The 20,095-nt window shown below is 47.1% G+C and overlaps 1 protein-coding gene across 1 annotated transcript; it reads left to right on the top strand.

Annotated features, from left to right (window-relative positions):
* The first annotated feature begins 2,836 nt into the window (after positions 1–2,836).
* On the top strand, positions 2,837–19,930 carry LOC34621907. The gene is made up of 42 exons (XM_026336436.1): positions 2,837–2,855; positions 3,196–3,414; positions 3,547–3,743; positions 3,874–4,075; positions 4,325–4,479; positions 4,708–4,852; positions 5,102–5,277; positions 5,513–5,660; positions 5,798–6,018; positions 6,180–6,254; positions 6,558–6,741; positions 6,928–7,113; positions 7,355–7,378; positions 7,552–7,779; positions 8,089–8,352; positions 8,486–8,644; positions 8,832–9,200; positions 9,330–9,568; positions 9,771–10,481; positions 10,818–11,186; positions 11,302–11,502; positions 11,786–11,944; positions 12,067–12,154; positions 12,314–12,555; positions 12,700–12,952; positions 13,107–13,256; positions 13,522–13,686; positions 13,869–14,012; positions 14,481–14,774; positions 15,077–15,250; positions 15,571–15,789; positions 16,225–16,305; positions 16,397–16,460; positions 16,512–16,693; positions 16,941–17,096; positions 17,276–17,557; positions 17,887–18,188; positions 18,407–18,645; positions 18,880–18,989; positions 19,175–19,299; positions 19,464–19,548; positions 19,761–19,930. The coding sequence occupies exons 3-42, from the start codon at positions 3,687–3,689 to the stop codon at positions 19,928–19,930; spliced, it is 7,797 nt and encodes a 2,598-aa protein (XP_026192221.1). The 5' UTR covers positions 2,837–2,855; positions 3,196–3,414; positions 3,547–3,686.
* Positions 19,931–20,095: the final 165 nt, after the last annotated feature.

The raw sequence follows: 20,095 nt of genomic DNA, 5'->3' as shown, positions 1-20,095 counted from the left end.
CGGTTGATGCAGACTGTGCCTTTCTGATCTGTGTTTTTCGCACATCTGGGAAGTGCCTTCATGGCAGAAGCTCTTCCGCAGTCCAGGACGCAGTTGGTTTCGTCGCACAGGTACGGAGCAGGAGGACACGCATGTTAAATGTAAGGGGGAGGGAGGCAGGATGTCACATGCCTTGCCACAATTTATAAATTCTACTTCACTAGTTTTACGCGGCTAGGAATTAGTAGGGAAATGCGTGACTGGCTTGGGTTTCTCTGTATCTTACTTATTGCCGAGTGGTGTTGGCTCAGTCCAACAAGATATAATATTGTGTGCATGCGCACCATATGCTATATGCATCTAGATCTTCCTGCTTGGAAAGCTGGAGGCTGCAGCAAATGGCACTCCAGCTGCCCTCCCCTCATGTTGGAAAATATGATGGGGGAGGGGCATCCATGAGAAGGAGACAGCTGTTTAAAGGAAAAATCAATAACCCTCTGAAGTATTGAATTGTGGAGATAAGTGTGTCCTTCCGCGGCTATTAAGTGTAGCCTTGCATGCTGTATCAACATCCGCTTGCAGGCGGGCCACGCTGCCTTAAAAAAATGTTTGGCTTCGTGAACGTCCATGGCCACAGCTCCTCAATTGCCCAGATTGGGTTATTATTGGCAACAGTGTGTGGGATTTGATCAGAACTAGGCTGCTGTTCTAGGAAATCATGTTTTCCCAATGAGTCACCACCAGTGGATAAGTGTGGAGCAGCTGCATCGAGCTACGTCGTGCTAATTGCGCTCCATCGGAAGATTCTGAAGGGTGACACCCCCAAACGCGATACCCACTTCATCGGATCTTAGTAAGCACTTCCAAAAAAATACTCCTTCGTTGTTCCTAAGCGCTTCAGAGTTCTTGATTTGAAGAAGGAGGGACAGGTTGGGTCGGCGCGGCTGCACGCAGTAAGCACTCTGATCATTCACAGCTAGGTACACATGGCATGCAACGCATCCCCCCAAATATTGCTTCGTGTAGTATCGAGCTAGCAACACTCTGCGCTCACCACTGGCGTATAAGACAGCCAAATCGATCAGCGATATCTACTGAATTTTGCTTCGAATATTACTAGTGTAGTAGGAGGCGATTAAACTGGAGCTTAATTTGCTACTGCCAGTGTGTTACTGAGAGCACTAGAGTACAGTTTGGCGGAGGTCCAGGTGCATTTATGGGGCACGTATTGTGTAAAGTGCATTAGGAGAGTGAGGTGATGAAATAACCCTCTCCTCCCACGGCTTTTTGTTAGCCGCTAGTATGGTGGCTTGTCCAGCCTGCGACTGGCAATAATTTTTGTAGCAATGAAATCAAACGCCGGGCGCATTCACCCGTTGGCAGGAAGCACCAGAGCACCGAATAAATTAAAAATATGATGGAGTTTTGGCAAGGATTGGACGTATATAATGTTTTCGCTCAACACCCCTACCGCGCTGTCTTGCACGCATTTGCAGTCCCTTTTACCGCGGCTCGTGATGCAATGAGACATTATCTCGATAAAGTGTGTAAAACAATAAATTAAGATGGTAGCTGGCAAATTTAATGCTTGAAGAATAAGTGGTTTCCTCCGTTTTACGATATGTGCAACTTCTTCGACATGGCAGCGGATCAGTCCCATCACCAGTCTGCTACTCGTCAATTCCCAAGACAGAGGAGACTGCAACAAGCACGTTCACCGCCACCGCATGAGGTGTACCCCTTTAGAGTAGACATTTATATGATTAATCTGTTTTGCTTTTCGAACTGAGAGACGCTCCATGCACAATGACCAATTACTTGGCAGGCCTCATGAAACCCGCCTAGAGTGAGGAGTGCAATGACCAGCCTCCCCTTCTTCTCCTCTGTGGGCAGTAAACTTGTCATCTTTTCCTCTTGCTTATGTATCTCAAGAACCTTCAGCAGAGACTAAACTAAGCCGGTTGGAGATATTTTATTGTGTAACCTCATGCAGGCAGGAAAGAAGGGGCAGTGTCTCAAAAGCATTGAGCACGCGTGTCTGCCTGCAAGCAACAATGAGGCCCTTCATCGCCGCTTCCTCCAGGCTTGTAGTACTGCCTCTGGCAGTCATGTCCCTTTGGGCGTGCAGCGGGGGAGTCTTCTCGACTCCTAGCGGACAGCAGATAAGTCTGCAGCTGGACGGTATTCTCTCAGATTCCGGAGCACATGAACTCTTAGACTTGGCCAGCGGGTCCCCCAGTCAGCACCGAATACTTTCTATACATCATCTTGGATATGAAGTTGCCCCAACTCACCTCGGTAAGAACACCAGAGGCTGACAGTTTCGATGACTAGGCACACGGTGAAAAAAGCATAAAGCTCAGCTTACCACAGAACTTTTGTTGGTCTCCACAAATATTAGCGTGATCGGAAGATCCCTTGCATCGCTGGGCAAGCTGTCCATATGCAAGTCTTTTCTGAATCGCAAAAAAAGCGATAAGCAGGCATGGATCCTGCAAACTGAATCACTGCAATGTATAGTTGTGAAAGCCTAACGCTCTACACGAAATATGAACTAATTTAAAAGGAATCAGAGCGGTGACGTTCAGCTTAAAGGCAAGCAATCCTTTCGTTTTACTCTTCAAAACTTCAGGTATGATGGATGAAAAATCAGAAGCTGGTCTGGCACCTCTTGCAGCGCTTCAACTATCACCCAGTGAGCTTTGCCAGGTCAAGATTTTCTACATAACTCTAATTGCTGAAGTGTGTCCTTTCGAGTAGCAAGTGGCAGCTCTAGAACTCAAGTTCACCCTAACGGGGTGTGTAAAATTGTGGGGTTTGGTTGCACTCAGCCCTCAGCACTTCACAAGAGTACATGGATGCGGTCTTGCAAAATGGTAGGCTCCAGGTTCACCGATTGGATGGGTGGATCTCCTAAAACTCAAGTGGATAGTTGCTCTTCACGTTATGCACGATCAATAGGAGGAGCCTTTAAAAAGTGCTTCCTTCGTGAACCATTTTTGGCAGCGGCCAGCTCTACACCTCTCCAGTGTATTTTCGAAGGCGGCGAATCTCCTTTAAGCACTCTGTAGTGCACATGCTGGTTTACGCAGACGGACGTGTTATCGTGCAACTGATACCACTTGTACCGGCAATGTCCCTCTCATGTATGCCTAACAGGCCGCGATGCTTATTAGGCATTATATGGTTTGGCGATATTTTTTCGTTCATGCTCAGCTGAAGTTCCTCTAGAAGTCCGAAAGACTGCTTTCAGGAGCGATGACATTAAGGCCTTGGGTCTTCTATTGACAACATCTGGAACTTTCTTTAGCAAAACGACACAAAGGAACCTGTTTTTGGTGCTGTCTTCTTACTACAAGATATACTCGCTCTTCAGAGCTTGTGCTGTTGCCTATGGACTCGGATATCTGTTCAGCAAAGTCGACCAAGTCGCTGGTGCGTGCACATTGATCCCGTGGTCACGCTATTTTTGGCATTGTATTGCTGCGGTCAATCCATAAAGTTTCCCAACCTACGGCGCACTGAACGATGTACGCGCCCATCTTATGGTTCTGTTGGATGCATTAGGCCTGCCGAATCTTCTAGTTACGACGCTAACTAGTCTTTTTTTGAACCACCAGAAGCACAACTTGTATGCCAGCCTTATTTCCACTCTCGGACTCCCTGAGACAGTGGCAGGGAGCTTGGGTGGATTTATTCAACAAGACATGAGTCGCACTGACAGCTATACCAACTCCTCTGTCATGGCGTCACTCAAAAACGCGGTATTCCACACTTGAAGTCCTAAATGTTGAATCAACAAGCTCTACCTATTAAGTTATCCCTGTTGCCTCTGCTGTGCATATTCCAACGCCAGTCCTTGGACTACCTGAGTGCTGCTTGTGTTGCTTGCAGATGATAACGTTAACGCGGGATGTACTGGATCCGCGGAGTATAGCGGATCTAATAGATATGGCCCTCATGCCTGCGGCGCCTTCAGCTGTGCAGCTAATCCGTTTTTCCACTGACAAAATTGATGTAGCCAAGTTCAAGAAAAAGTTTCCGTTCGCCTTCGGTCAGAAACACACGGAAACTATTGCACACGCCTTTACGGAAGGTTAGTACTTTCTACCTCGCTAAATTCAGCGTTTAGAGGTGTAAAGCTTTGAAAATTTTTTATTAAATTATTTATCACTGGTGTTGCTGATTTTTAATGCGGATAATCGAATATCAACTTGCTCCCCCACCAGCTAGGCACTTGCGGTTTCATGCACGCAAGCCTTTGTCTTTTCTGTCTTTTTTTGCTCAACAAAAAATCTTGTTTCTTATGACTGCGCTTAAGTGTTTTTGTCGGCATACACTGCAGAGATGCGGAAGCCCGGGACGCCTTATTATAAAGCACTACATTCCCTGCAGTCTATTGCACTTCCCATTTTGGCCGGTCATTGTGCAAACCACTGGGATACAATTGTGAACTCTCAGGTGTATCCACTGATGCAGGGCATCAGCGTCAAGGCCCAGGTATTCCATAGCTGTTTGGCCTTGCAGAAGCTTCTACCTCCCACCTATATACATTTTACCTTTTCTTCCAACAAGTTGGTACTAGCGTTCATGCGTTTGTAAGGTTGTTGAGCAGCAGAAATATCTGCTTTAAACTGGTGCTATCGCACAGATGATTGTGTTCATGTGAATACGTTGTGTCCTGTAAACAAGACCGTGAAGGTGACTGACTATGTGGATATGACACAGGAACTCAGTATTTCTCTGATGAAGCACTATGCGCTCAAGTTGCCAAGTCTGCTCGAAATGTCGAACAGAGATGTCGACTACAGGGCATTCATTGCAACTAACTGGGGACCCATGGTGGGAGCTCTAAGCAACTGGGAAGCTAAGGGTACATTTAAAACGACTTCGGATTTCAGCCACATTGATTTGGACAATAATTAGTGAACGAGTATCTGGGTCGCCCCCATGTAGAGTAATTGACTGTCAGAGGAATCTTCGAAATGTTATCTGGAATAGCAACAATGGAGCCCAGACAAATTTCAGCTCTGTTTGTGAGGAAACTACTAGTATCGAAAAGGTAGCGAAAGTACCCGCCATAATAATATACAGTGAAATTGTGAATTGTGTTTGCATTCAGATGAATTGTATTCAAGCCATGGCCTTCACTGGCGAAGCGCGTGTAGAATAAAACAAATGTATCTATTGTTTTTGCAGCAAGTGGGGACGATATCCTTTCTGCAAAGAGAGGCACAGTTTCCTACACTCAGATCGGGGCATGGGAGCTGTATGAGTCAGTTCGTGGCGCGCCTCCAGGTGAGGGTTACGCCTTCCGAGTGGTCTTCTTCGTACATCGTAAAATAAACTGGTTTTGCGTTGAAGTAGAAAGCTGCAGCTGGAATTCCTTAGTGAGCTTTTTTAGGTAGAGGAAATGCGAACAAATTAAGGAAACTTGCAATTCTAGCAGTGTACTCACATCGGTATTTTGATGCTTCGCGTGAAGACTGACGTGCTGATAAATGAGTGTGTGATGCGTCGCTGGGTGGAGTAGAAATCAGGCAGTCCGATGCTGAAGGCTATTTTGGACCGGGTCAACCTGCCACAGTTTTTTCTTACTTGGGAGTTAGTCCATAAGTGCTTGTTAGACATTGATGACCAGGCCTGCTCGAGACTCCCTGTGTACTTCACCTCTTTATCCGGTATGCAAAAAAGACGACAAGAGGGGACCCAGAAACGGTTGTTTTAAGAGGTTGCCTGTCGCTACACAGCTGAGTGAGTGAAATATGGGACGAATGGCAGACACGGAAGACTACTTTGTTCTGTTGTGTGGGCACAGATACCAGGCTTACGTTGTCCATTTCAGACGAGGCGGTGCCGCTGGAATTCGAGCTGCTGGAGCCTCCAAGTATGCGTATTGTAAACGCACTGAAGTCGTTTCCGAAAACAGTCCGGCCCGAGCGATCAGCTTTTGGCTATGCGGGAAAAATGCGGCTTGCCGTTTACCCTAGGGGAGGGCTATTTACGCGCATTCGCAATAGTGTGATCACTAGAACTCAGGTAAGCGGAACTCGGAATCTATGTTTGCTCATGAATCAATGAGCACACATTTGAATTCATGTAGACATAGTCAGATTGTAGCTCTAGCTCGAGTATGCCGGTTCCTTGAACTGTCCTGTGCATCTGCTGTTGTTTTTGTTCTTCCGTACTGGTCCGCTCAGCAACTTTTGTCACCCTTCCTCACCCTCTCCAGTCTCGCTGGACAGGCATGGAGGCTTTTGCTCCAGCGCCTTAAGGTACTACGAATTAGAACGCCTACTTTGAAGCCTAAAATAAGAATACTACGCGTTCCAACAATGGCTTGGCCCCTTGGCGAAATGCGGATGTACTGATTTAATCGTTTAGATCTGCCTGCTAATTCCTGTTTCTCTGGTTTTGCGAACAATGTTCATCTCCCGCACACATACACTGTTCAATTGGGCAAATCTCCTCGACGTGCGCTAACCCTGGGTTTTAACTAGGCAATTTTTTGCAAGTTGAAGCGTCGCACCACATTATATGTATTTCATGCTGCTTCGAAGCGTTGCTGCTGTTTGCAGAAATCACACGGCCCCAAGATTGTGTTATCCGTGAAGCAAACTCCAGGACTTCCGGGCTGTGTGGCTGTAGTTTTACGTTCAAAGAGAAAAGTTGTTGAGCTGAGAGTCCGGCCACTGCACCTATTACAGGGGATAGATCCTATGAATTGTGCGGCTAGGAGAGGACCATTTCCTACCATGGATGGTATCAGAAACAAACTAGCCCATGGATGGAGAGCACCACCATCGTCAAACGTTCCTGGACTCGGTGTACAAGTGTCCTACCCCAAAGCCAAGCTCGACAATTTCACTAGCGAAAGACTTTCTCCCATCCTGAAGCTACTCTTTCCTTTAAAGGTTGTTGGTGCCATCCACGAACACTTGCGTCGAGGGATGCCCTTTCAGTTGGCCGGTGCAAGAGGAATAAAGGATACCATCAATTACATTAAAGAATGGCACAGAGCTAAAAAGCTTCTCAAGGCTGCTTACCAGGAAGCAAACGACTTGGAAATACAGCAAGACCTTTCACCTTCTCACAGCGAAGACCGCAGGGACCTTGAAATAATGTTGAAACGGAGTAAGCAGTGAACGCAATGCAATAGTCCAGAGTAGACCATGGTGCTTCATTAACGTTATACCGATCTAATTGTAAACGATGAAAGATGGTCATTTGGCTAGCATATGCGGCAGAGGTCGTTACATATATGGTGCATGTGTGCGATCACATACGCTGCAAGCTCTCTTACTAGACCACTTCACGCAGCGAGCCAAGCCCCCTTTGCCTGAGTTCTTGCTAAGGGTGCTCTGTCTGTTTGCAGATGGTGTCAACGGAATGCCATTCAGTACGTCCATTGGCTCCCCAGGGCATCCTGTTGTCTTGCCTAAGAAGCCTCCTCCTAGGGGTTCGAGTAGCCTCCCATTGAGCCATCTGTAGTGGTTGTGTAGCATCTGCCCTTGTTTGCTGCATTTCATTATTTCCTGGTTTCGTCTCTTTGTGCATGTTTTACGTTTTAAGAAGAATCGTGGGCGCTCATTTTAAACAGCACCGATGGCATGATGAACATCCGGTGGGAAGTACTAGATCTAGATGCCTCAAGTGATCAAGAGATGATCGTGAAGGCTTATGGACAGGAGTTTGGGAATATGGCGGCGCTGGCTGTCGCAGCTGACGAAGAATTGAAAGCGTCTGTTGAATTGGATCATGTATTGAGGAGGATGAAAAATAGGTTATTTGACTACTCATGTCCGTCTAAATTTTCAGATACGCGAATTTTTCTTAGGCTGGCCACCAACTAATCGTGGCTTTGCCAATTAATTACATAAAACCGAAAGGGGGGCTGCGTGGGCTAGGTCTAAGGTCTAGACACTGTCTGAAGGCACAGAGATTTACGCTTTTCAACTGCTGCAACAGTATAGGTCTTGTGAAGATAAACTCCAAGGACTAGCCGCGTCCTTGCATGCTGAGGATCGGATTCATGTTCGCATGTAAAACCGTGGCAAGGACATACACGATTAAATAATTCGATGTGGCTGTGGCTTTTTGTTTGTTCAGATAAGCAAACGCTGTATCTTGAAAGCCCAGGTGCTTTCTTGCAACAATTTCTCATGAAGGGCGACGAGCAGGATGTTGCCGCCTTTGAGCAGTGGCTGTTGCGCCGACTTCAGGGCAATTTTCGAGGCAAGACCTGTCGAGCGGAATCTTTTTATGGGAAAGCTTTCGCTCAGTACTCCGATTTGGTTGCCTATTATGACAGAAAAGACCCAACTGCCGTTGTACCCGACTTAGAAGAAGCAAAACGTTTCCTCCTTATTATAAGTGCGTGAGCTCTGTGGAATTGGTTCCTACGCACATGGAGTTCGAGATTTAGGGCTTTCAGGTGGATGTGGTTTTGGCACAAAGTGAGAAGGTGCATTTGGAGGTGTGTCGGGTGCGTGGCTGCCTCATGCAGGCCTCCCGAAGGGCCACCTCATACGTATAAAGAGAGAGGACGATTCAACCCATAGCGGCGTCTATAAACTGGTGGAGCGAATTGATAGGTGTACTTTTCTTCTCGAAGATGCAAACGGCATTCAAGTAACTACTGACGGCATCCTACACACTGTACGAAGTAAGCTGGTGATTACCTCAAAGTCCGAGAGGATGTCTAAGCGTTGCAAGCACAAAATACGTCGGTACCAGCTACGAGCACCCCATGAATTCGTTTCAAATATCATACGATGTGTTTCGGTATCGTAGTCTCTTATGGCTCTGGGCGTAAGAATTGCAGTGTATGGTAGTATTTATGTATGCTGTAGGTTTTGAGGACGGAGACCAGGTTTCTCACGAATATGTTCAGCGCCGTCGTTTTTCCCTGACGGAGGCAAATGGACCCTCAGGTGTTTGCACAATTCGAGACAGAAATGGGTATCAGTTCAAGCTCAGATCCACGGAAACGACTCCGATATGTGTTGGCCATTTCTCTCACCACAGCACTAGACTGCAAGGCGGTTTGTATTCTCTTTCGGATCCTAAAGCAGCATACAATAGTCTTATGGATGCGAAAGCCAATTACGTTGTTGAAATGGAGATAGAACAAACCATTATGCAGGACTGTTATTCGGGCCTCTCCTGCGTCGTTAGAGATGACCGAGATCTACCCATCAAGGTGCACTACGCCATCCCAGGTGCATCTTCATTCCAATTCAATTCCGCGTGCACCCAATGACAAGTGTGCACTTTATTTGCAGTGTTCCGCCAGCTACGGCTACACCTTTGATTTTGTTTGCTCGCTGATCTTTTGGCTTTCGTTTCAGACGAATTGATGTATGAGTGGGCGGGTACCTGGCTTTGGCTCTTTCTGAATGGTTTGCACTCGGAATACTTGAGCATTGTATCAAATCGGCAGTACGTTAGATCAAGAGAAGATGCTTTCTGGATCCAGAGGACTGCAGATGAGTTGGAGAAGTCCTGCTGGGATCTGGAAGACGAAGCCGCGCTATCGTTGAATCGAGACTTTCTCGCGCCAGATGAACCCAGCTTGATTTCTAGGATCGTTGGGTTTTTAAAAAGTAGCGATAAAGGCAAAGCTGTTCCAAACCGCTGTACTGTGCCCGCAAAGGGATTCAGCAGCTTCTTTCCGGTACATTTGCCTTGTCCCAAACTTCATCCCTCTTCCCTTCAGCACTGCGTAGCAAAAGGCAATCCTATTATGACCCATTCAGATTGCTTTTGTTGCATGTCTCATTCATGTACAGGGCGTTCCGAAGGTTTCTTTAGTATCTTCATTGTCACCAACGGAGAGATTTTTCATGAAGCAAACCGCTAGAATGGTGTCTCGCATGTCATCGGCGGCATACTTGCTTCGGCGAGAAAGAGAAGAATCTGCTCTGTTTGCTCTGCGGCAGCACTTTAGGAAGAGGAACTGTGGACGCGATATATCTTGTGCCTCTTGGTGGCTTAAAGCAAGGGAGCTGAGGGGCGCGGTAATCTTGTTCTCAGGAAAGAAAGCTCAACGAATGACTGCAAAGCGTGAGGAATACTTTTTGATAGAGGCATACGAAAATACCGGATTGACACAGTATTGGATTCGGCGCGTTTGTTCGATGCAACAGAGTTTTGGGCGATTGTTTTCGCGTCTACGGCTCCCCGAAGAAGCTGACGGAGTTGTTCCTTGTTCAAGTGTTTCTGCTTTTGTGATCCTGGCCACAATAATGAGCGATATTACTCTTTTAATGAGAAGAAGGGCATTGGCTGTAGCTAAGCAGCGTATGATGAACACAAGAAAGGTCCTCAGCTTCCTCGATGGCCGTGAACTCCCTCGCCCTTGCCACAGTGATCTGCTTAATGCAGCCGACCTCTTGCGGCACGTAAGAAAGCTAACTACGACCGAAGAGTGCGAAAGTCATGACTCTCAGAACAACTACTTCCTGTATCTCAAGTCTCAGGTTGACGCCGTACATGTGCAGGTAAGTTTGAATATACGGGGAAGAGCAATTAAAGGATTTTGGGCTCTTGAAAGTGAAGGTACCCTATTTGAACAGGCCAGGCGTTTCATCTGGTTGGATCCTTGCGTACTGCGCCGTGCCTATGGTATATGCGCCCACAATTTGGGATCTAGGCATGAAGGCCCAACGCGCTGCCATTTCTATAGAAACTAAGAACCCTCCACAAGCATTGACGCGAATGAATATACCATTCCTCGTGGCAGATGCAGAAAGTGGCCTTTGCCTTCTGAACATCCAGCTAGATGTTACTGTTCATGATTCATCACCCACTAGATTATATCCATCGTTCTGCTTCAGGTAGATGATGTCATTCAGCACATCCGCCGTCGCTTTTCTTCGACGCTGGCCTCTCGCCTATCCCCTCCTTTCATCTCCACTAATGAAAATGCATTTCGCCACCAGGCCGCTGATATCGAAGCCATGGATAAAGAAATCTCGGATTTATATGCTTCTCTATTTAGGCCTTTTGAAGTTTGGCAGGGCACATTTCGACACAGGCAAAGAGAAGAGATGCTTGACATTAGAATGCAGCAGCAATGCCCCTTTAGGGCTCCCCGCCCAACCAGACATGCAAGAGAAGATGTCTACGGTCGATATGTTCCATTAATTCAAGGCTTTTTCCCGTTTGGATACGATGGCAAGTCTCTTTTCTGTGCATATCTTGTGGTATCAACCTAGGCTTCCCATACATCTTGCTGCACACCTATATACGGTTTGGGAAAGATATAGGGTGGCCTTCCATAACCACTGCCGCCAGTGTGTTTTTATCTGTCTTATTTAGTTAATAGGATTTCGTTTTTGTAATTATGCATCAGATGCGGAGTACAGTAGCATAGAGGAACGAGCCACTCGCCGGTACAAGCAAACGGTGCTATTGTTTACGGGCCTCTTTTTGCTTCAAGTAGCCGCCCGGGGAGAAGACTTTGCCCGATCCATGATACAATTTATACACAGTGAAGCGGCGACGGAATCAGTCTTCAAAGTACTCTGAAAGCACTCAAGCTTCTTAGAAGCTAAGCTTCACATTTTTGGTTTTTCTGCTTTGTTCTCTTCTTTCCACAATGCCTTTCCCATCCTATGGCTCTGCGCACAGCTGCCCTTGCGCACTACCGCGCTGGACTTCCTAGGGCACCCCTTTTCCTTTTTTACTATTCACTTGACTGGCTTTCTTCTTCTCCGGCTGCTCCGTTTGTTTGATGCCCCCACCCGTTCCTCTGGCACTGTCTTCCATCCAGTGTCCACTTTCTATCCCGTGTGCGATGAAGGAATCAACTTGGCCAGTTCTTGCGTTCCTCCAGCGCCAAACAGTGACGTATGATGGGGATTCAACGGAGCCTTCAGATGAGCATTGCGACGTACTGAAGCAACTAAGGTGGGGGATCGACAAGCTTGGACTGAAGAATGGACAAAAAACGGTTTCCGAGGTACGGGAGGCCATAGGCTTTGCGGTTGGTACGTTTTGCCTGTCGTCGATTCTTGTGCTGCCACTGGTTCGCCTATAAAATGGACAGTGACCATATAGTTTTTTGTATTCTCTCATTTCCAGGCTATAGAAGGTTTAATGCGAGATCCGAACTTTGCCGAAGTTAGCAGCTTCCTCCCACCTCCTGTTGAGGGTGTGGATGCCGAGGCCTGTAAGCACAATTCAGAAACAAGGCCGCCGACCTCTTTCTTGCTGCTGCTGCTGCTTTTGATGCTCCTGCTACTGATACCTACAGCTACGTAGTGCTTCACTCCTAGCATTCTTCTATTGTGCTTCCATCAGTTCTGCGCCTGTTTTATTTTGTATGCAGTTCCTGTGGGTTTTCTGCGCATTCAACGTGGACCGACTGCGCATTCAACTCTGGTGACGATGAGCGGAGATGCTTTATTTGGCGACATGTCGAATGCAAACAGCTTTATTAAGCACTTCACTGCAGACGTAAAGGGAGGGCTCGGACAATCAATGAGGGTGCTTGTTTCCATCAACAAAGATGCTCAAGGACTTTTACTACGAGATTTTATTTCAGGAAAAAGCGCAAGGTTTGAGGAACGAGCAGGTATATTTAAGGGATGTCTCTTTTCGTCTGTTGACCTCGTTCTTTTTAGATGCACATTCAACTGGTTACAGACGTCGTGTACTCAATAAACGTGCTCTATTCTATCGAGACAGGCTTCCTGGTCTTACCACTTGCGTGAGTCGGCTTCTACAGGATGCAGCAAAGGGTCATATCGGAGTGTAGCGGTTCTACGAGATGTGTGGAGTAAAATTCACCATGATATTGACTCTGGCAACGCGCAGACGGGCCCTTCCGAGGTCCCTGAAGATGACCAGTTGGAAGATCGCGTGAGACAGGCAATTGAAGATGCACTTCGTCATACACGTACCCAAGTGGAATGCCAAGACCAAACAGCTTTCTTCCTAAAGGAAATTGTGAAGGTGGTATCACACAGTAAGCATCTACTGAATGTGCCACGATCCCTACAATCCCTAGCCGATTCCTTGTTAGAAAACCCACTCCGCGATCCAAATTGGAACACCGTAGCCTCTACGTTGTGGTCGGAACCAAAATAGCAAAGAGCTGTATGTGCATCTTCCCTGCGCAGACGGGGTTGTGCAAAACGGAGATAGAGCGTGGCGAGGTGATAATCTGGTGGTTCTAGAAAAAAGAGAATCCGGAGTGAAATACGTGCAATCACAATTACCTAGCGCGGTAAACGCGCCCCCAATGGCAACCACCGACCAACTATTCCCCTGTAAGCAACCTTTCACCGCCTTCCTACCCCTAGTTACCCGTTCGCTTCAATGGGACACAAGAGCTTCACCAAGAATATACTAGATGACATGCACTTTACACGTCTCCTGGCTCCACGAATTAATGTTCATTACAGAACTGAATGCTATTTGAAGCAAAAGGCACTTAATGAACGTATTTTTAATACAAATGGGGGCTTGAGCTATCTCAGCCGCATGACATGATTTTGGTAGGATATATGTGCTTCCCTATGAACATGGGCTCAGATACGAAAGTTCGCGTAGGCGACGCAGTACGCTTCCGCGGAAGCAGCACTACCTATGAGCTGCTGCATCTAGCGCCGATCAGCAGAACTGGATGCGTGTCTAAATTGAGGCAGCAAAACGCAGAGAATATCGTAATGACAAAGCAGCCACTCTTCAGAGCTTCAGGTGAAGAATGAACAACGGTCCATGCATACGTTAGCATACACCGGAGGCAACTAATGCAATACCGTAGCTGCATTCTGGCAAGACAATTAGCATTTATTAGGATATCACCAGCTCACTTGCATGGCATTCTTGGAATTACAAACATGGCATAAGCAAAACGCTTTGCTGCTGTTCAAACTCAGGCTTCCAGCAGGGCGAACTCGTGCGTAAAACGTCAAGTGCCGAGGTCTACGAGTACATGGGGACGTGTGGCGTCTACTTTGAGGTTAAAGGCTTTGTAACTGGCATATCCGAATGGACAACTGAGGATCTTATGCCTCTTTGGGGTATGGCATGCGATAATTTACTGGAACGTCATGGCATGCCTGCTTGGCTCTGCCGTCTTCGGCCCATGTTGTCACTGACCAGCCAGAGTGCATTGTGGCTTCCAATCCAAGTCTATTGAAGTGTCTTTACCAGCCAACATCTGCAATATGCGTCTGTATTTACGAATGCAGCTCCTCTCTACCGTGAAACCCTTGGCGTAACACCGAGTAAGGCTTTGCGGGGAACTGTAATGCGGTTTAGCGAATAACCTTCACAATTCCGCCTTCGCGGCATAGGGTCATGCGAGTATTTGAGTGGTTGCTGATTGCCTGGCTTCTCGTTAGGAGGCCTACCACCTTGCAATTCAGTATTTCTTTTAAGCTTTTTCCTCTTGAGCTGGGAAACTAGATGCCATGGAGGGTGGTAGCAGAACGATTGATTTACTTTGTTAGTAAACCTATTTTCGCGTTTGTTCGGTTATTGCTCAGACCAACTGGAAAGCGCATATCCTCACAATGAGCTGCATCTTGACATGGTTCTTATTTTGAATGAATTTATAGCCAAAAAGGGTTCCACTGTCAGTCGGTTGCACTTTGGAAAGGTGTTATCTTTGCTGGAGAGCCACAAAGAACTGCTTAAAGAGGATCAGGAAGCACTGCAGAAAGCGTTTGACTTGAGGGCAAACAAGGCCGCGTTTTATCAGGCAATAAACAAGGTTAAGGAACTTGCGGCTGCACTGGAGGCCAAGTTCAAGAGCAAGATGAGTAACAACATCCCCATCGGTAGGATACACGTAGCGTTTAGGCTTCCTACCTTTCAAGAAACCATGTTGCTGAAAAGCAGCATCGTGTCGTCCCTCTATCGCTATACTCACAGTTGCGGCAGGGGGCACAGCATGAAGCTCTGCCTGCGTATTCACAGCAGTAGTAGTAGTCCCCGACAGGGTTTCTACAGGTTGCTAACGTCCCTTCTGTAGCACCTAAGCGAAAGCATATACGTATACGTTTGTATGCAGCTGTATGGGGGAGTGAGGGGTTAGACATGCTCATTTATATACATGTGTCTTTGTGAAACTATCTTGCAGAAAACGAGAAAGCGTTATTATTTGCTTGGGGCAAAGCCAGTATTGCGGCCCTGGAGGCCATGTGGAGGGCAAGGAGCCTATGGCGAAGTCTGCGTACAATTCACGTAGAGCATCTCACGAATTTTTTTAGTGAAGTATATGGCTTTGGACAGAGGCCCGACCTAAGTGCAGCGAGTACGAACCACTAGTAGACTTAGAGGAGCTTGCTGTGTAGCTGTGCTGTTTTGGCGTGAGGCAAAACGGGGTACACTGGCACAGGGAAGCGAGCACGAGGCCGATTGATCGTTTTCCCGTGGATCACACAAGTTGAGAGCTACAGGAAGTGCACCACAGCGACTTTCTGAGAGCCATGTGCACAAAGCATAATAGTTGCCGATATACTGGAATAATAAAGTGCATGTTTTAAACAGCGCAAGAGGAATTCTTTCAAGTCCAGTTATGGTCTGAGGTGTGTATGTAGCTTGCCCTGCATCCTCCGCATTTGTGCTTTTCAGTGCAGGTAATCAACATTGACAGGCTGCGGCAGCTAGGCCAAGCTGCAATAAATGCTTTCCACGCCAGTGGTGGGGAAGCGCTGCAGCTGCCGTCCGTTTCTGAAGCTGTCGAGCCCTCAACTCTATCTCGCATTGAGTCCCCAGAAACCACACGTCCGGTGGATGCGAAGACCCTCCTTCGATTTTTAAACTATGTGGGAGAGACGATAATTCCAAAAAGTGAGACTATCGCTTCTTGCCATGCCTTTGCCGCGCTGCGAAAATGGAGGCCTTCATGTTACGATGCCTTTCCACACAGACCCTAGCAACCCATAGCAGGAGCGATTGTTGATTTCATCTCGAGTTTTGAAATTGAAGGAGCCATGGTGTTCCCAGAAAGTAAATGCTTGGTGAGTAGGAAAAACGATCGTTTTTTGAAGTATGTGGGAGAGACAGGCAAACACATACGCTGGCGGACTCTCACTGTGCGTTGCAGGCCAGCTTGAGTCATTGATCACTTCAAAACCTTTAGGTATACTACTGATTTTCTGCTGATTTCGTAATCTGTATTCCACAGACACCGCATGAGGGAGATAAAGCTTTACAAATATGTGTAGCTCGCACGCCGGCAGAATTTATTCCACGTTTGGGTGTCTAACAAGTTTTTCTCTACAGATAAGGCTTTGAGCATCTGGGAAGATTACGCCACTACAGTGCGATACCGCCTTCAAGTATTCTCAAAAGAGCAAGACGCAGGTTAGTCCTTCCCTTTTCTCCCCTAAGGAATCTAAGAATTTCACCTTCGGTCTATGGAATAAACTAGTGGATGCCTGGCTGCCTGCTTCAGTGGACGGCTACCGGAAGAAGCTTCGAGAGCAGTCCACCGATCTTTCTGGGAGCACCCCTGCACTGTCTTCAATGAAACGGCCAATAGGATTTCTGGAGGACGTTTTACTTTCTAGATATGTCTTAATCTCTTCATGGGCCGACAAGATACTTCTCAATATGGCGGAGAAAATCGGATCTTTTATGAGAAGAGAGCTAGGAAACGAGCTTTCTCTCGAGACGTTGGAAAATATAATGCGGCCGCAAATCTTTGAGGAACTCGTGAACATTAGTAAACTGCAGTTCCAGAGCGAGAGTGGTGAGCACGAATAAACATCAGGGAAAATAACTGTGCGGAGAATTGTTTTCTCATTGAATGGGCCTCTCGTCGAGAGTTAAAGGGTGCTGTCGTAGAAGTTTTGATTCGGGTTTTGCTTTTCATGCAGTGACAAATTGTTCCATTATAAGTGGCTGTTTCCTGCTACAGCCAATGCCTCATATCTTAGCTACTAAATTCCGGATATACGCTCGTGAGCGTGGGCATCTCTGTGCTGTCGTTTGATTAGACAAGGAGAAGGTCTTTGGAAGACTGTCGGCTTTACTGGCTGCTGATATATCTCAGCTGCAGGAGATTAGAAATCCAGGAAGAGTTCCCAAGAGAGAAGTCCTTATAGATGCCTTGGCTCTCCTGCGCATAAAGGGGAGAGATGTAAAGAGACTCGGTATGTGTCGTGCTGCTGATAGCCTAACTGCTGTGTTGTATTTGACCTGAGTTCAACACTGGCAGTTGGCAAGGGCTTCAATGCATGTTGGGTGAGGTTTATCTTCTTTCGCCTGTACGTGAGAATCATTTGAAGTTGACGCCGTGGTACTTTCGGCTTACTGTGATGCACACTTGCAGAGGAGCGTTTCCGCCTCCAGTATTCCCAGCTGTTGGAGAAGTACACGGAACAGCTGGTATCTGAAAAGGTAATTGACATGGAGGGGGTGCTGGACATCATTGGTCAGCTAGAGAAAATGCTGGGATCCATGGTTACTCCCCTGGTCGATCGCGTCATGGGCTTGGTACGCAAGGCACAGGGTGTCTTTTCAAGCCAGCATGATACAAACGAACACTTTCTCATCGATTTTAACGGTCTGGCAGAGTCGTTGGAAGCTGTAGACAATAACGAAGTCGACCAGCGTAAGCTTATGCGGCCTGTCTTGAAAGAGGCCCAACTGCCGCAAGCACACTGTACTGCAATATCAACTATCTCAAAGCTGTAGCCACAAAGATAAATTTGGAAAGTGATTCTTGAATGACGTTGTGCACTCACGTCTCTACTTGCAGCTGGCGGGTGCGGGCCTGATGGGCAGAGACATTGAGCCCACGATAAGAAACATTGTGATGGCAGCAGTAGACGGTACCCGCTACTCTGTAGAATGACTCCCCTTTAGGTTTGTTTCCCCCTAAGTTTCTTCCTCTCTCCATTGGTGTCACGCTGGTCTTGTGTTTCTGTGTCTTATTTTTAGAGGACGAAGCGGAATCCCTAATTCTTCATTCGCGAGACTCACCGCTGCATACCCCGCCGCCAATGGAGGAAATGTCTCCCTTGGTCAAGATATCAACCAGCTATTTTGCAAAGTGCCTTGCTGCTGTTGGCACCGCTAGTTTTTTCTTGGTAGAGAAACTGACAAACTGGCTGATTCCTGATGCACTGATAAACATTCCTTTGATCTTCTGGACGCCCATAAGACAAGGAGCACTGGGCATCGGCATCCAGGCTGCCCTGGCAAACTTCATTGGGCCCCAAGCAGATGAATACATCAAACTGGTGAGCGAACGACTGGGAGAGGGAGCAACAGATGTAGGAGAGTAAGGGGGCGCAGTATGGGTACCGCAGAGGAAATGGTATGTGGCTGGTGTCTTTTCTTTGGTGCGGGTAGTGGCGTTATGCGTTCATGTTACCGTAAGATTGTTTTCGCCCCTGATGGACTTCTCTTTTAGTCTATGTGTCTGTTTGTCCCTCCCCCCAATTCGGTTCTGTCGCAGGTGCAAGACTCTATCTGGGTTGCAGGAGTAGAGCCCTGGTTGGATAGTCTAAGACTACAGGTGGCGTCCTTGGATCGTTTCCTGAAGGGCATGGAAAGAGGTATCCAGTTGCCAGTCGACTGGTGGAAGCAGCTGCCCTTGTTGGTATTTGTTAAGCAGACCTTAGATGATATCAGGTCGTCTGTCTTTTACCCCAGCAACCTGCATACAATATGGCACCTTATCAAAGATGCCACCAGGTAAACTGCTAAGACCAGTGTTTTCTGTCTTGTGTCTTTATCCCATTGAGTGTTGGAAGCGGGCTGACAGTACAATCGCTCATCGTGATAAGAAAAAAGCGTTCTCTTCAGTATAATTCAAAAAATCCACTTAATTTCTTGCATGTGCTTCTCCTCAGACATAGTTGCAACAGCTCTTCATTAGTTCTGCTCGCTTCATCATGATAGTTCCGTAGCTGTATTGTTCTTGTTCAGCGCCTCGTCTGGCATATACAAACTCCTCATGGCGCCAGTCAAGAACTTGGGTGCATACGTGTACTTGCTTCTCGTTGAGCTTATCAACAGTATCCTTCCAGCTGAAAATGGTTAGGTTTCTTAAGCTTCGATTTAGCTTATGGCTAGCCTGGTTTTGGCTGCTGGTGGAATAGTCTTATTCTTCATATTGGATTTCGTCAGGAACTGCTGCAACACTACTGGTGTCCTGCCGCATCGTATTGCCACGTTTATCGCCTGTTTTGCAATTTTGTGTTTTTCTCTGTTTTGTGCGAAGGAGACTTTCTTGTGCCTCGTGAGGCTCTAAATAAGCGGTCTGCACAACCGCTGCTGGATATTGCAGTAGCTAACCCCAAGGACCTCATAAAATATCTTCATCGCCTCCTTCATGTTCTTTTAAAGGTTAGTTCCATTGCTGCTCCTAATATTTGTAATGGGTGCTGCAGGTAGTGTCTCTGCAGCAGCGCCAGGATGAGCAGTTATATGTATGTCAGTTTAGCCTTTTAGTCTGGAATAAGCGTTTTTTGGATTCCGAAGTTTAATAATCTGTCTCGGCACAATCGCAGGTATACGTTCCGATGCTCCGAGAGCTTTTCGATACCGGGATCCAATTGGTGCTACGCAAGGTAGCCTACCATGTGAATGCACCAGGTAACATGCAACATAATTCGAAATATAGTAAAACACCGTGCTTAGGCCTAGAACTACACTTTCTACATAGATATATGGAGGATATTATTCGCCGTTACGACGTGGGGCTTCCGACTTTAGCATGCTGCAAAACCTTAGCGCAAAAGCGGTCCCGGAGCTGCGAATCTTGTTCGACGTCTCTGCTAGTGGGTTTGCTTTTCTTGCATTCTAAGGCACCGCCACTCTCGAGCTCTGGCGCTTCATAAACCAAGCCGCTGGTTATGATCTAGATGGAGAACTGGAAGACGCCATGCGTGAAATGTTTTTTAGGATTGGAGATGAGGTCCTCCGCATGTGGCCCGCTATGCCAGTGGGAGATCCACAGCCCTGGCGCACAATGTAACTAAGCTTTACATTTTGGGCTTGGCACTTAAGCGCCATTCGCAGCGCCCACCACAATCCACTCAAAAGCCCCCGCATGAGCCTCCTAATGAGCAAAAGGGGTGTAGATCTGGCGCCATCTGGGATTCTTCAGAGGTTGCGCTTAAAGAAGACAGAACATGAGAGT

The sequence above is a fragment of the Cyclospora cayetanensis genome, unplaced genomic scaffold (assembly GCF_002999335.1).
Source record: "Cyclospora cayetanensis isolate NF1_C8 unplaced genomic scaffold, CcayRef3 CcayRef3_contig_128, whole genome shotgun sequence".
In the NCBI taxonomy this organism is placed as follows: domain Eukaryota; phylum Apicomplexa; class Conoidasida; order Eucoccidiorida; family Eimeriidae; genus Cyclospora; species Cyclospora cayetanensis.
Note: the sequence above shows the minus strand (reverse complement) of the source record. Positions and strands in the feature narration are given on the sequence as shown.

Excerpts from the sequence above, each read along its gene's own strand:
- LOC34621907 (XM_026336436.1), top strand. The coding sequence starts at position 3,687 with ATGAGTCGCACTGACAGCTATACCAACTCCTCTGTCATGGCGTCACTC. Across the intron at positions 11,503-11,785 it reads CGACGGAATCAGTCTTCAAA|GAATCAACTTGGCCAGTTCT; the intron begins GTACTCTGAAAG and ends TGTGCGATGAAG. Across the intron at positions 16,461-16,511 it reads TCTGGGAGCACCCCTGCACT|ATATGTCTTAATCTCTTCAT; the intron begins GTCTTCAATGAA and ends TTTACTTTCTAG.